The 15,715-nt window shown below is 43.3% G+C and overlaps 1 protein-coding gene and 1 long non-coding RNA gene across 2 annotated transcripts in view; one reads left to right on the top strand and one right to left on the bottom strand.

Moving 5' to 3' along the window:
• NF1 (neurofibromin 1) overlaps positions 1-15,715 on the bottom strand; it is a 232,623-nt gene that overhangs the window by 133,054 nt on the left and 83,854 nt on the right. The window contains exons 31-34 of the mRNA XM_083379640.1: positions 9,841-9,903; positions 5,095-5,253; positions 3,455-3,552; positions 920-1,066 (exon numbers count right to left, since the gene is read on the bottom strand). Of these exons, the coding sequence (XP_083235766.1) occupies positions 920-1,066; positions 3,455-3,552; positions 5,095-5,253; positions 9,841-9,903 (467 nt within the window). The remainder of the gene's footprint in view (positions 1-919; positions 1,067-3,454; positions 3,553-5,094; positions 5,254-9,840; positions 9,904-15,715) is intronic.
• Positions 277-13,940, top strand: LOC310632900. The gene is made up of 3 exons (XR_014490941.1): positions 277-395; positions 1,223-1,286; positions 13,177-13,940. It is a non-coding gene; the product is annotated as an uncharacterized lncRNA (long non-coding RNA).

Here is a 15,715-nt window from a genome sequence, read left to right as displayed (position 1 = left end):
ACACTTTCGGTCTGCTTTATGCTCAAGTACTATATAGGCTTATTGATTGATTGACTGAATTTATTTGCCACCCATCTCCTAACGAACGGGCTCTGGGAGGCCTCCAGTTTAGCACTTTATAGCAATGTATAATTATTTCTCAAGATGATGCAAGACTTTGTAGTTGTATAAATTCAATTGATCAATGAAATAATTAATTTTAATGCTATCACAACTGTAAATTCCCTGTTGATTTAGTGAACTTTTATTTTTATATGCATTATGTCCATGAGCCATGGTGGTGCAATGGTTAGAACGCAGTACTGCAGGCTACTTCTCCTGACCGCTGGCTGCCCACAGTTTGGCAGTTCGATTCTCACCGGCTCAAGGTTGACTCCGCCTTCCATCCTTCCGAGGTCGGTAAAATGAGGGGCCAGATTGTTGGGGGAAATAGGCTGACTCTGTAAACCGCTTAGAGAGGGCTGTAAAGCACTGTGAAGTGGTATACAAATCTAAGGGCTATTGCTATTTCTCAGCCTTTTTTACCCCTATAAAAGGTAAAGGTAAAGGTTCCCCTGCACATGCGTGCTAGTCGTTTCCGACTCTAAGGGCCGGTGCTCATCTCCGTTTCAAAGCCGAAGAGCCAGCGCTTGTCCGAGGACGTCTCCGTGGTCATGTGGCCGGCATGACTAGACGCCAAAGGCCCACCGAGCACTGTTACCTTCCCACCGTAGTGGTCCCTATTTTTCTACTTGCATTTTTACATGCTTTCGAACTGCTAGGTTGGCAGAAGCTGGGACGAGTAACAGGCGCTCACTCTGTTATGCGGCACTCAGGATTCAACCCACCAAACCGCCAACCATCTGATCGACAAGCTCAGCATCCTAACCCACTGAGCCACCGCGTCCCTTTTTTTACCCCTAGTCACGTACTATATTACCTGTTGCTGGAAAGGTACTGCCCAATCTTCTCTTGATTGTTCCACAGCAAACGATGTAGCGCAAGCACGTTGCCATCACTGATGAAAGAGAGGCTGTGATTGACTGTATCACTAGCTGGACAATCTGAGGCAATGTCAAGGAAAAACCTACAGGGAAAGAGAAGACATTGTGCCCTTCCTCATCAAAGCATCTTCCACAACAGGGCGGATAGGGATTACCAGGACTCCAGTTGGCTTCAGCATCAGGACCTTTGCAACAGAAATCAGTAATGTAAACTAACCAACTCAACTTCTTTTTAACAGAGTTGGAAAGGGCCTTGAAGATCTTCTAGTCCAACCCCCTGCTCAAACGGAGACCCTCTACCAGGTAAAGGCACCCGTGTTAGACCAAAATGTTCATCTATTAATCATCATCCTGCTTCCTGGAAAAAAAAACCCTCAGGAAGCCAATAAGTAAGTTCTGAAGGTAAAGCTCTCCTACCCAATAGTTCTTTCCATGCATCTACCGTATTTTTCGGACCATAAGACACACTTTTTTCCCCCAAAAGTGGGGGGGAAAATGAGGGTGCGTCTTATGGTCCGAAGGTGATCCGTATGGCCAGCCCCAACCTCCGCAAGTGGAAAGCAAGGGAGATTGCCAGGAGCACGAATCGGCACGTGCTGAGAAACGCCGATCTCACGCTCCTGCACTCTCCCTCGCTCGGTTTCAGCTTCCCTTGCTACAAGAGAAAGCAGGCTGAAACGGAGTGAGGGAGATTGCCTGGAATGTGAATCGGCTGATCTCACGCTGCTGCAATCTGCCTCGTTTCAGCCTGCTTTCTCTTGTAGCAAGGGAAGCTGAAACCGAGCGAGGGAGTTTGCAGGAGCGCGAGATCGGCCGATTCGCATTTCTGGCAATCTCCCTCACTCTCCCTCAAGCCGGGCTGCAGGGCCGCCTCCGCGGGTACTGCTCTAATGCAGGGAAGGAAGGAAGCAAGGAAACAAGGAAGGAAGGAAGGAAGGAAGGAAGGAAGGAAGGAAGGAAGGAAGGAAGGAAGGAAGGAAGGGACAATGGGAGAGGGAGGGAGAGAAAGTGAGAGAGAGAGAAAGAGAGGGAGAGAGAGAGAAGGAGAAAGAATTTTTTTTCTTGTTTTCCTGCTCTAAAAACTGGGTGCGTCTTATGGTCCGGTGCGTCTTATGGTCCAAAAAATACGGTAATTTTTAGGGGCACCCGGATATTCCATTGGCCAATAACACTGAGAAGAATTTTCCCTCTTCACCAATGCTTGCCATCTCTCTTTAAAACCTCCACAGCTAAAGAATTCTGTAGACTAGGATCATCCACATATATTCTGGGCCTATTTAGCAATACAATGGTTGGTGACACTGTCAGCTAGATGTTTAAACTGGATTTAGCATTTTTATCCACCTATCAAGTCCTTTCCAATGACCTGGGATAGGCGGATGTTGATGTTTAATCTTGTTAAAGATATCTGTGCAGGATGTAAGATGTTACAAATAAAATTGCCTTTTGCAATTGACTGATAGTGATTTTGTTAACAAAAATGGTGTTCAAGTGGTGCTCCAATTGTTTTGGGACTGCATCCCAGGCACCTATTATATTACTGGCACTATCTTTGCTTTCTATTGCCATAATCACTCTACTTCTTTTTGCAAGTCTTTGTATTTGTACTTCTCTCCATCTCATGTCTCCAAGTACTGCAATATCCACTATTCAGACTTTTTGTCTTTCTTATCAATGGAAATAATAATAATAATAATAATAATAATAATAATAATAATAATAATAATAATAATAATAATAATAATAATAGACCTTGGAGGTCATCTAGTCCAACCCCCTGCTCAGGCAGGAAACCCTATACCATTTCAGACAAACGGTTCTCCGGTCTCTTCTTTAAAACTTCCAGTGTTGGAGCATTCATAGCTTCTGGAGGCAGGTTGCTCTGCTGCTTAATTGTTCTAACTGTCATGAAGTTTCTCCTTAGTTCTAGGTTGCTTCTCTCCTTGATTAGTTTCCATCCATTACTTTTTGTCCTGCCTTCAGGCGCTTTGGAGAATAGCTTGACTCCCTCTTCTTTGTGGCAGCCCCTGAGATATTGGGATACTGCTATCATGTCCCCCCTCATCCTTCTCTTCATTGAACTAGACATTCCCAGTTCCAGCAACTGTTCCTTATGTTTTAGCCTCCAGTCCCCTAATGTAAAATTTGGGGTGTCATTATTATGTTTGGTCACTTAGTCAGCTACATGTTTAGATTGGACTTGGCCTTTTTATTCACCCTCGAGTCCTCCCCAAAGACCTGGGCAAAGCAGATGTTGTTTGATGATATTAAAGGTATCCTCCTAAGATGGAAGCTGTTCCCAGTAAAGCTGCCCTTTGCAACTGACTGACAGTGATCTTGTCAATGTCAATGGTATTCAAATGGTGTGTGCTGGAACTCATTACCTGCCTCAAGCTTGTACTCTTAACTCTGGCTCAAAAACTATGCAGACAAAACTTGCTTCAAAGAAATAAACGCTCTTACTGGCTTACCTTCTTGCAGCATCGAAATTGCTTTTCACAAAGTCGTTAAAAGGCCGCATGTGTTCCTCCTTTGTAAACAAGACATGGTTAGCGATGCTCTGAAGTACCTGAGCAAAAGAAACCAACGGAGGGAGTGAGCCATGCAAACCGCAGCTGCAGATGTTTCCTTTCTGGAATTTCATGCCAAGTATTGCAGAAGATTTGTTCTAATCAAAGATATTTCGTAGTAGGAATGTAACCGGGTGCATCGGCATACGGTGAAATTCCATCAAATGCCCATTTCTCCTAAAACACCTTCTGGCTAGCACAGCTTCACTAGTTAAAAACAGCCTGCCCCAATCTGATGCTTATCCCATGTACTGGACTCCCAACATCACTTGTCAGAAGGGAAAACAATCAACAACTGCTTTAGGGCCTGTCAAAGTTCAACACAACGGAGTCCACACTAGATTGGTGAATGTTTGATTACACAGGCAGGGCTTAAAATTGGAGTGTTTATTTGGCCAAAGAAGCATACTTCAGTGCATGCCAGGGCTGTAAAGGTAATCCTCAGGTTATGTCAGCAGGTGGAACCATAATTTCCATCACTAAGTGATGCGGTTGTAAAGTATAACACCATGTGAATGGATCTCTTAATGATGGCAATCTCTGCAGTCCCTTTTGCCGTTGTTAAGCAAGGACCTTAGGTGACTGCAACATGGAAAGAGGTACTGAAACCGCACCCCAGGCAAGCGAGCCAGCAGACAAGAACTACAGGTGGATGGGTACTATGGGCAGGTGCTACAAAGATCAAGCAGTGGCACAGTGGTAAGAATGCAATATTGCACACTAACTCTGACCATTGCCGGGAGTTTGATCCAGACCAGCTCAAGGTTGACTCAGCCTTTCATCCTTCCAAGGTCAGTAAAATAAGGACCCAGATTGTTGGGGGAAAGATGCTGACTCTGTAAACTGCTTAGAGGGTGCTGTAAAGCATTATGCAGTGTAGTGTAGTGTAGTGTAGTGTAGTGTAGTGTAGTGTAGTGTAATGGAATAGAATAGGAATAGAATAGAATAACAGAGTTGGAAGGGATCTTGGAGGTCCCTATACCATGAGTCTAAGTGCTATTGCTAGGTAGGCAGGTGCCGTAGTCTGATACTACAGAGTGTGTGCAGGTAGGTGGCATGGGCAAGTGCTATGGAGTACAGGCATATAGGTGCTATGGAGTATGAGATCCCCATGGCACCAAGGAACTCCTTGGGAGAAAAAGCGGTGGGAGTGACTTCAAGGAGCAATTAACGATTTCCTGCCAGCTTCCCCATTGACTCTGCCTATGAGAAACCAATAGGGAAGGTTGTAAATGAGGATCCTGTGACTAAAGGATGTTGCGATGGCCAGAACTTCAAGGACCAGTTGTTAAGTCCCCCTCATTCAGTACCATTATAACTTTGAGTGGTCACTTAGTGAACGGTCATAACCTGAGGACTACCTGTAGTCCAGACCTCAAGATTGAGGCAAACTATATTTGAGTTTAATTTCTGTTGAATGATCTATCGTTAATAAAGCTGAATATATAGTATAATTATTCCTTCTACATTTAACAATTTTTCACTTCTGCCAACTGTTACATTCCCTCACCATCCAGCATAAAAGAAACACTGTTTTTCACCTTTGACATTAACTTCAGACCCCTTTCGATTCTTGGTGGAGGCTTCTTATCCAGTATGCCAGCCTCATATGGGGACACAATAGCTGGATTAATGAATCTCAAGAACATGGCGCTCCCAACTGCTCCAATGCTATTCTGAGGAAACCGCTGGCTGACCACCTAAATAGCACAGGGTGCACATTAAGAAAACCATCATTTAAATGTAGGATAAAAAGGCAGATTAATAGAGGAGAATATTTGAGCCAACTGTCCCTGACATGTCACTGGTTCAGAATGACACTAGACAAGTAACCAAATGGCTTCCATGTTAAACAGGTTCCAGAGGCAAGGGCCAAATTGTTATAAGGAGGAAAGGAAGAAAGAGTTATTGATAATAGTATAGACAAGGCATGATTTCACAACAGGGGTTACATTCTCTTTCATACAGACACGCACAAATATCTTACGGTGAAGCCAGTGCTTCATATCTCCTAAAATAAAACTAAGAAGCTATTTCAAAATACACTAATAGGAAAAGTTTCTTTATATTCCAGCCAGTATTTTAAAATTCTGATGAAAACAAGCTTCACTAATATAGCCAATTGACTAACTCATTTGGTTCATAACAATTAAAGCACCAGAGAATGAATCTCATAGCAACAGCTTTCAACAAAACGTGAATGAAAATCAACCATTCGTTTTTTTAAAAAAAACCCTACATATATCCTCTGTGAAAAGGAGAGCCACACGAAATGGTACTCCCTCATATGGGAGAATAACTGCATTTATTATACAGAAAGAAAGTCTGTCAGTCAGTCAGTCAGTCTGTCTGTCTGTCAATAGAGGAGAATAATTGTACCTCAGGGTTGAAATTCGGGATCTTTGGTGTTCTCTGAGCTTGGTTGTTTTCTTGCAGATGTTTCATTACCAAACTAGGTAGCACTAATGATGTTACTTAGTTTGGTAATGAAACATCTGCAAGAAAACAACTCAGCTCAAAGAACACCAAGGACCCCTCATTAATTAATTTATTAAATTTCTACGCCACCCATCTCACTAATACGACTCTGGGTGGGTTTCTTTACAGAAGACCAAGGAGAGAAGGGGAAAGTATCAGAACAAATATATTCAAACAATTTTTTTAAAAAAATCCCATTTATATCCCGCCCTTCTCCAAAGATTCAGGGCGGCTTACAAGCTTAGCAGTAGCCTTCATTCTATGTATATGCCTGCTTGTTAGGGCTTTCACACACACCCCCAAGCGGCATTATTACAAAGTCAGCTTAATTGCCCCCAACAATCTGGGTCCTCATTTTATCTACCTCGGAAGGATGGAAGGCTGAGTCAACCTTGAGCCTGGTGGGACTCGAACCTGCACTAATTGCAGGCAGCTGGTGTTACTTAAGGAGGCATCAGCCCACTGCTCCACCAAGGCTCTTTTCTTCCGCCCTGAATCCTTCTGGGACACTCTGGGTCTCAAAAGAGGAATTCCAATCAAAGATGATCTGGAAAGGCATAAATGACCTTCAAGCTTAAGAGCTCGCTACTCTCTTACGATGGGATTCTGGTTTCTGATCTTAGCTTCCATGAGTCCCTGTAGGTAGGTAATCAGAATCAAAGCCCACCCCCACCCCGTTCCCTATTTCACTCATGCGCTCGTGACCTCTCGCCTTGACTACTGTAATGCTCTCTACATGGGGCTTCCCTTGAAGACTACTCGGAGGCTCCAACTGGTACAGAATGCGGCCGCGAGAGTTGTCTTGGGAGTTTCCCGGTACTCCCATGTTACACCTTTGCTCCGTGAGCTGCATTGGTTGCCAGTTGTCTTCCGGGTGAGGTTCAAGGTCTTGGTTATGATCTTTAAGTCCCTACATGGCATAGGTCCGCGATACCTCGAGGACCACCTGCTGCCGGCGTCGACTCCCCTCCGCCCTGTGCGCGCCCACAGAGAGGGCCTCCTCAGGGTGCCTCCTGTCAAGGAATGTCGACTGGTGGCCCCCAGGGGGAGGGCCTTCTCTGTGGGTGCTCCGGCATTATGGAACCAACTGCCGGTTGAGCTCCGGACGGCATCAGACCTCCGATCCTTCCGTCGCGGGTTGAAGACCCATTTATTTGAACTATCGGGTCTGGCCTGATGGGGGTACATGGGTTTTTATAGGCTTGTTTTATTATTCTTGTTTTAACTTGGGCATTATTTAATTGTCTTTTAATTTTTGTATTGTCATTTATATTTATGCCCTGTGAACCGCCCTGAGTCCCTTTGGGAGAAGGGTGGTATAGAAATCTCAATAAATTAAATTAAATTATATGTCTAACAAGAAACACTGTGAAGAATTCTTATGAAAAAAACAGACTTTGTGAAAAGAATAGATAGCCCATGTTAGCTGCAATCTATGCAAAGAATGGGTAGTCTGCGTTAGTTGCATTTCAGCTCCAGAGCATACTAAGAAGTACCTGTAGACACATTACTATCTATCCCTGCCTTTCTTTCCATGCCCAAAGTCAAGGTGGTACACTTCTGTGTAATCACCTATCCAAAGACCAGCCACGCTGAGAATTCTTCAAATCTAATAAGTGTAGAACTGCTCTGCTAATTCAGAGAAAAATGAACTCAATAACTCAACAGAATTCAAAACACTATCCAAAGGCTTAGGGATTGCAAAAGGTGGGTTTGATGCTAAGGAACAGAGCTCTGTTTTGACTAAAGAAGGATAAGGCCTAAAATACGGACTTCTAAGGGAATGGCATTTTTCAGCAAATGGGCATCGCTGGATCACAACCTGACAAATTCATAAAGGGTTAGAGAAGATGGCCCACAGCGTAAAAGTCAACCTAGAAGTCAAGGGCAAATTGTGGGCCTTGTTTAACCCAGAGAACTTTTGGGAATGCGAGAAACAAGAGCTAAATAGGTAACACTCTTTTCCTACTTGACTGATTGAACTGGGGCACAGGAAGAACCACAGGGAGAAAATAAATAAACGAACTCAGAATCCACGAAACTAATGAAAACCTACCAGAAGTGGCATTGAGGAGCCTCCTCCTCCATACAAAGAATCCAGATGGCCATGTGGTTGCCCCCGCCCCACTCCTCAAAACCAAAATCTTGTTGGATCTTCCATATCATCACTCACCTATGGAGATTCTCAGTCATCCAGGTCATGGCTGTCCCCAAGATGTTTTTCCAAAAGGCAACTGGACTTACTTTGTTTTTCCTTGGAGACAGTTCACTTCTCCTCCAAGAAGTTTAGTTCTGAACTAACTAACACGTGTGACCGCAGCACTATCTGCACGAGCAGTGTGCATGCGAGCCTGCTGCTCAGCAAAACGAGTGCCCGTGCACGCGCTCACCCGCTGCTCACAAAAGTGAGGATGCGCGTGCACACGTATGTGCTCACCAGCCATTTCCACGGCCCAGTTGCAAACCCCTTGGGGACCCCTGCTCTACTCCACCTCACCAAACTGATAAGAGAAAAAATGAGTATAGGTAGTCCTTGACTTACAACCGTTTAGCAACCGTTCGAAGTTATGACAGCACTTAAAAAAAGTGACTTGCAACTGGTCCTCGCACTTACAACAGTTGCAGGATGGCCACAGGCGTGTGAACAAAATTTGGGCGCTTGGCAACCCGCATGTACTTATAATGGTTGCGCTATCCCGGGGTCACGTGATCATCATTTGCGACTTTCCCAGCCAGCTTTCAACAAGCAAAGTCAACGGGGGGAAGCCCGATTCACACAACAACTTCATGATTTGTTTAAGAGCCACAGTGATCCGCTTAACAACCATGGCAAAAAAGGTCATAAAATCGAGCGTGACTCACTTAACAACTATCTTGCTTAGGAGTGGAAATACTGGTCCAGGCTGTGGTCGTAAGTTGAGAACTACCTGTAACTGGCGCAGTCATGCGTTGTTACTGCAGTGTTCTCCCCCACTCCTTTCCAGCTTTGAAAATTGGTTCCTTTAGAAAACACTGTCTTTGAAACATGCACTAACCATGCATCCACACAGTTCTCATGACAACAAGGCCCTCTTTATCTGACACACGCTTCATAATCCCCATTCCCCTCCCCACTTGCTGCTGCTCACGTTTTGATAAGCTCTATAAAATCCCTGTGTTTTCCTGGGCGGCCTCTTCGATGCCATCAAGGAAAAATGAAAGGATACCAAAATCTCTTAGGATAGGTGGGGTTTTTTTCCCCCCTCTCTTTTTTTCCTAGGCCAGGGGTAGGCAACCTTGGCTCTTTTATGACTCCTGGACTTCCAGAATTCCTGAGCCAGCATGACTCAAAATGGAAACCCTTCCCTTTCTCCTCAGCATGGCTGGCTCAGGAATTCTGGGAGTTGAAGTCCACGAGTCATCAGAGAGCCAAGGTTGCCTACCCCTGGCCTAGACAGTCCAACTAACATAAAGGCAAACGTACTCCTTGTCCTTAATTTCTGAGTTTCCCCTTGTTTCTTAGCATTGCAACTGCTGGCAGAGAGGGTTATCAGAAAGCTGTTGTGGAGCGGCAGAGATTTCCTTTGGAAGGAAAGAAGAAAGAGGCACATTCAGATTTTTGTTTTCGAAACAAGCATCACTTCAGACGAGGGTTAATTCAATTTAAAAGCGTTTCTAGTGCCAGAATTAGTAGAATGATTTGACAATGAGTGTCAAAGAAGGTTGGAAGGAAAGAGTTTTGGGAACGAAGAGCAAAAAAACAGAAACTGGGGAAGAGGGTGTCTGTGTGCTTTGAAAGAAATGGCTAATAAAACTTCTCCAAAACTTACTGCTTTTTTGTTTTCCTTTTTTTCTTTTACGGTAGCTTTATTCAGGAGAGAGTGGCAAGTTGCCTACAGAACAGAGATGAGCACAAACAAGTCACTGCACCAACTACATACAGCAAAAAAAAAAATAATGTTGTTCTGTACATGAAATCACACAATCAAATGTAACAGAATGAAACAAAAAAAAAATGAAGCGGGCACACTAACGGTTGATGGGATTTCTACTTCATGTTGGTGACCACGATCTAGTCACAAACTGTAAGCAGGCAAATGTTGTTCCAATCATTTCTACTATTTCTGGCTAGGTTAAGCTGTTCAAAAAGAGCATCTGCTAACGAGGCACTTAAAAGATCTCTTATTGTTCCGAATACACTCCGGCAAAAAAATTAAATATATTCTTTCCAAAAGCATTCCCCTCTCAACTGCTGGCACCATTTTATTCTGTCTGTTGTGGGTTTTCCAAACAGCAGTACCAAGCAAAATTTATAGATTTCTGTTTTTCATTTTACAAACTCATGCTGAAGTGGTTACCAAGGACAAATAAATAAAGACTAATGTCCCCAATTTGCAAAGGCTTGTGAAAGTCCTACTTCTCTTCTATCCATCTACACAAAATCTTGCACAGCAGGCTTTGACAAGCTATCTCAAATGGTGTGATGCCCAAGAGTTATGCTTCTGCAGTGTCTTTTACTAAAACATCCGCTGAGACAGCAGAATAAGCTTGGCTGAGTAATAAACAATAAAAAAAGATAAATACCAAGTCATTTTCCAATCAGTTGCAAAACTGGCTGTAAGCCTAAAGTATTTTTCAAGCCTTGAGAGGCATTATTCTAACCTTAATCAAATAGGACTGCTTCGGTGTATTTGTCATACCTTTTCATACATTCAGATTGTACAGTACAAAGTTGAAAAATGAATGCCAATCCTGTTATATCTTTGGATATTATAATCTTTATTCAAACATTCAGACAAGCATTGGGAGATAAGACTCATTGCAAAAAATAATAATAATCAATGATTGGGATGCATTTTAATGATTTGTAGATCAACTCCCACACCTGTGCACTCAGGTCTCACTGAATCTTATAGATACTGAAATAGGGACTTTTATGGAAATATCTTTTAAAACGAACTGAAAATTGCAGTTGTACAAAATAATAAAAAATGTAATGCTGTGCTGCTTGTTAGCTGCTTAGGAAGCCCAACCTAAGTCATCAGTACTGACCTTCACAGCCCTTAGTTGGCTTAAGGCCCGACTATTGAGGAACACTCACTCACTCTGTAGAAGCAAATCTGGTTAAGAAATACAGAAGTCCTCATTATCAAAGAAAGGTCTGCCAAGAGGAACTACACCTGTGTTTCCCCTGCCTATAGAATGCACCTCTTGTCTGGTGACTTTAGAATTCACCTGATTAATTTTAATGTGCATTTAAATTAACAATTTTTAAATTTAACATTCTGCCTTTTGTTTTTAAATGCAGTTAATTGCTTTGAGTGCTTGCTAGAGACAAAAGGCTGTAATGGCTAAGCAAGGAAAAATGTTAAGTTTCAAAACTCTAGTCTTGAGCATCACTCATTCCTTTCGACACACACCTGGGTGTTCTCCAGAAGTATCCAAGTAAAAGAGCATTTGTTTATCAAGTCATCCTCCGCTTAGGACTCAAGGGTATTTCAAGAGAGTCTTTAGCGCTAGGAGGCAAGTAACAAGTCAACGCCCGTACAAGCTGCTGGATCACTGCCAGCATCCATCAACTTTACCATGTGATGAAAAGCTCTATAGTAAGAACTGGCTATAAAAAGAAGTTTTGTTAGAGTAGTCTGTGGCGATTCTCAGTCATCCAGGTGGTGGCTGTCCCAAAGGTGCTTTTTCAAAAGGCAACTGGACTTTTGTGTTTGTTTTTTCTCTTGAAGACCTTTTGCTTCTCGTCCAAGAAGCTTCTTCAGTTCAGTTTTGTTAAGAGTTAGCGTGCTTTTCTCTATTACAGCAATTAGTTAGCACAAATTACTCCAAATAATCATGGCTTCCAATCAGGTTTCAGGAATGAGATTGCGTTGACTGTGCTTGTTGACCTATGGCAGGATCAGGACTGGGCCTTGACATTTTTTTGACTTGCCAGCTATCTTTAGTGCCATTAATTGTGATGTCCTTCTGGGCTAGCTCAGGGAAGTGGGAGAGGGAAGTGTAGCGTTGTGGGGGTTCTCCTCATTCTTTCCAGGCAGTTCCAATCATTCCTGGGACAGGGGTGGGGAGAGTTGGCTCAAGGCCACTACTTTCTGGGATGCCACGGAGTTCAACGTTGCTCCTCCTATTTAACATCTGTGTATGAAGGTGCTACACAAAGTCGTCCAGCATCATGGGGTCGGGTATCTACCTTGGTATCCCAGTCTTTTCTCATCCAAATGATATTGTCAAAATGTCGAGCACAAAAACCCCAGATCGACATGTGAGGGTTAAAATTACAGATGTTTGTTGCTAAACGCCTATGCGTAGGAATCTTCTCAGTTGAAGGTTCCTCAGTGAGCGCATGGTTAGATAAGGGTCAATGGCCATGTAGTGATGCTGGATGATCCCTGTTTCACCCCCATCCCTGGTTCTGTCAATCTTTCTCTTACACAAAGTTGTTTCAGTATTTGGAGACTGTCGGGGTAGGGGTGGGGGAGGAGACAGCCTCAGGCTCCTTTGTTTTTCCTCATCTATAGACAAATATCTTGCCAAACTAAAGCAATTACTAGTAGTCCTTGACTTACAACAGTTTAGTGACTGTTTGAAGTTACAACAGGACTGGGGGAAAAAGTGGCTTATGATCGGTTTTCAAACTTGGGATCGCTGCAGCATCCCCATGATGGCCAAGCGATCAAAATTCACACGCTTGGCAACTGACTCATATTTGTGACGACTGCACTGTCCAGGGACCGTGTGATCATCTTGGGTGACCTTCTGACAAGCTAAGCCGATGGGGGAGCCAGATTCACTTAACAACCATGTTACTAACTTAAGAACTGCAGTGATTTACTTAACTGGGACAAGAAAGGTCACAAAATGGGACAAAATTCACTTGACACAGTCTCGCTGAGCCACAAAAATTTTGGGCTCAATTGTAGTAGTAAGTTGAGGACTACTTGTAGTTGCATCATAAGTCATAAGAGGACCCTCGTTCCCCTCCCCACCCCACCCCACCCCACCCCTGTCCTACATCTACCATGCCACTTCAAGGTAGAGGTCACTGTCTTTGGAATGACATAAAACTACACCCAGGGTAGGTGGGGTAGAGACAGGGGAAAAAAGAGGTGACAATGTTTAATATCCAGGCATATCATGCCTCATTCTTTTCTTTTCAGCACTGGATTACTGTGTTCAGAAGAATCAAATGACACCATCCACTGCTGCCCTCTTTCTGAATGAAAGGCAGAGCCCATCTGTTTTTAACTCTCTGCTTCTGAATCGAAAACATCATACCCAGCTGCACAGAAAAGCTGTAGTTCAAAAAAAGGAACCACAGGACTGTGTTTTTATATATGACAACAGCAGTGAGACTTTGGTACGCACAGAGATAGAAAGCCCTACAAACTCCTACAATGGAAGAATGGATGGTGAAATGAATGGAATGGGCTGAGATGACAAAACTGACTGGCTTGATTGAAGAAAAGACTTTGTCTACACCGGAAATTATTTTTGGAACTTTTTTTTTTGCATGGCACTGAAAGAAATTGAAAGTGTAATGTTGGGATCTGATGATCAGAACTGTTTAGGGATGATAAAAACATTGTGTATTGTGGTCGATTTTAGATTAAGAAGTTAATGTAGTTTATATCTGTATCTGTACCAAAGAAAACAGGAAGTTGTTCTTCTTCTATTCCCCCCTTTTTTCTGCACTTTTAATTTTGCTTTTTCTGAGCTTTTCTAATTCCTATTTTTCAATTTCTTTGTATTTTATCTTTTTGTTGAAATTTAACAAAGTTTTTTTTAAAAGAAAGAAAGAAAGCCTGCTATTACACCTTCCGTTTTCTGAGAGGGAAGCATTTATGAAGAGAAATGTTCAATTATGCCATGTCCTACTTGGATAGAATAATCCCATTATCCTATGATTCCCCTGAGCATACTATTTCTGTTTCAGACATATAAAACCTCTGGGAGGAACAAACACAGGAACTCCCGCATCTAGTACAGGAGCTTCTGTAGTGCACAAAACCTTCAGTACACAAAACTAAACAAGCAAAGAGAGCCATTTTGTTCCAAGACGTAAACAGAACTAAACAGAACAATGTGCCATTTTTTGGCTAAAATGGACCATTTTTACCCCAAGCATGAGACAAAATGATGAAATGAAGAACGTTTGTTCCAAATCTGTACTTTGCAGTCCACCTTAGCACACAGGTTACATTTGACACATCCCAAATACAACCCAGGATCCATTCCACTTTGGTGACTCTAATAAAGTGACCAGTTGACAATCAAACAGGGAATTTTCTTGCTGGAAAGCAAAAACCAAAACCAACTGAGCATAGCAAAAAGTACAGAAAAAATTACTACTGCTATTTTGAAATGCCAAAAAGGCCATAGGACAAAACCGTTATTGAATTTTAAATTGGGGACTTTTTTTTTTTTTTTACAAAGTTTGGGCCAAAAAAATTGCATGTGCCTCCCCACCACTCTTGACTCCTGGAGCCTGCCAAGATTACACTGCCAAGCTTGACACTGATTTGCCATTTTTCAACTGCGTGTTTGTTTGTTTTTTACAAAAAGGGCAGATATAATTTAGCTGCATTCCACTCTCCAGTTTGTATTAACCTAATAGTCCTGTCTTAAAGCACACAAACAGTTTGACCTCAAAGGGGCACAATGGCTCAGTGGTTAAAGATGCTGAGCTTGTCAGGTGGAAAGTGACAGCCCGGGGTTCAAGACCCAAGCGCTGGGTGACAGGATGAGCTCCCGCAACTCACCGCTCCTGCCCACCTAGCAGTTCAAAAGCATGCAAATGCAAATAGATAAACAGGTACCACTTCAGTGGGAAGGTAACAGTGTTCTGTGTGCTTCTGGCATATAGCCATATGGACCACACGACCACAGAAGTGTCTTTTGGACAACGCTGGCTCCCTCGGCTAAGAAGCGGAGATGGGCATCACCCCCTTAAGAATCAGACATGACTGGACAGCAGAAATCTTTACCTTGAGTTTGACTACAAACCTGTGGGGAAAATGACTAGTGCACTTCTCATCCCAAGCAGCCTCCGGGTATATAAAAGGTTACTTGTCCCCAGGAGTTTACACCCTGCCAATTATGTGCTAGCCACATCCCTCTCCGTGCAAAAGGATGAGTTCCAAGTGATTCTTCAAGGAGTGAACATCTTCCCTGCAGTTCTGGATCCCAGATATTTGGAAAGACAGTGAGAATAGTTTATTTTGTGAATATATGGGAGATTGTGCAATGCCTGGAAGAGACACTGATCTGGAAAAGGAAACCGCTGCTGATATATATGACACACACCAAAATCTACACCAGGGCTTTTCAACCAGTGGTACAGGTACCACCTGTAGTACATTGGCACCTGGCAGGTGGTACGCAACCATCCTAGAGAAGTGGTAGCAGGAGAGGGGAATGAGCTGAATCGGTGGCAGCACCACACAAGCCTGAGCGAGAGATGTCTGGAGCTGCAGGGCTGTCAGGGCTCAGCGGAAGCGCCAGGATCAGCACCAGGCTCCAGCTGGAGCTTGGCACTGATCTTGGCGTTTCTGCTGAGCCCAGAAGAAGCGCCGATCAGCTGGAATGTTGCAGCATCTCCAGGGTCTTGTGATTTACATTCAGATGCTTGGCAACTGATTCATAGTTATGACGGTCACAGTGTCCCAGGGTCATGTGAAGTGACCAAAACCTGCTGCA

This window comes from Vipera ursinii, assembly GCF_947247035.1.
Source record: "Vipera ursinii genome assembly, chromosome: 1".
Classification (NCBI taxonomy): domain Eukaryota; kingdom Metazoa; phylum Chordata; class Lepidosauria; order Squamata; family Viperidae; genus Vipera; species Vipera ursinii.
The sequence above is the reverse complement of the archived record's forward strand: the minus strand, read 5'-3'. Positions and strand labels throughout refer to the sequence as shown.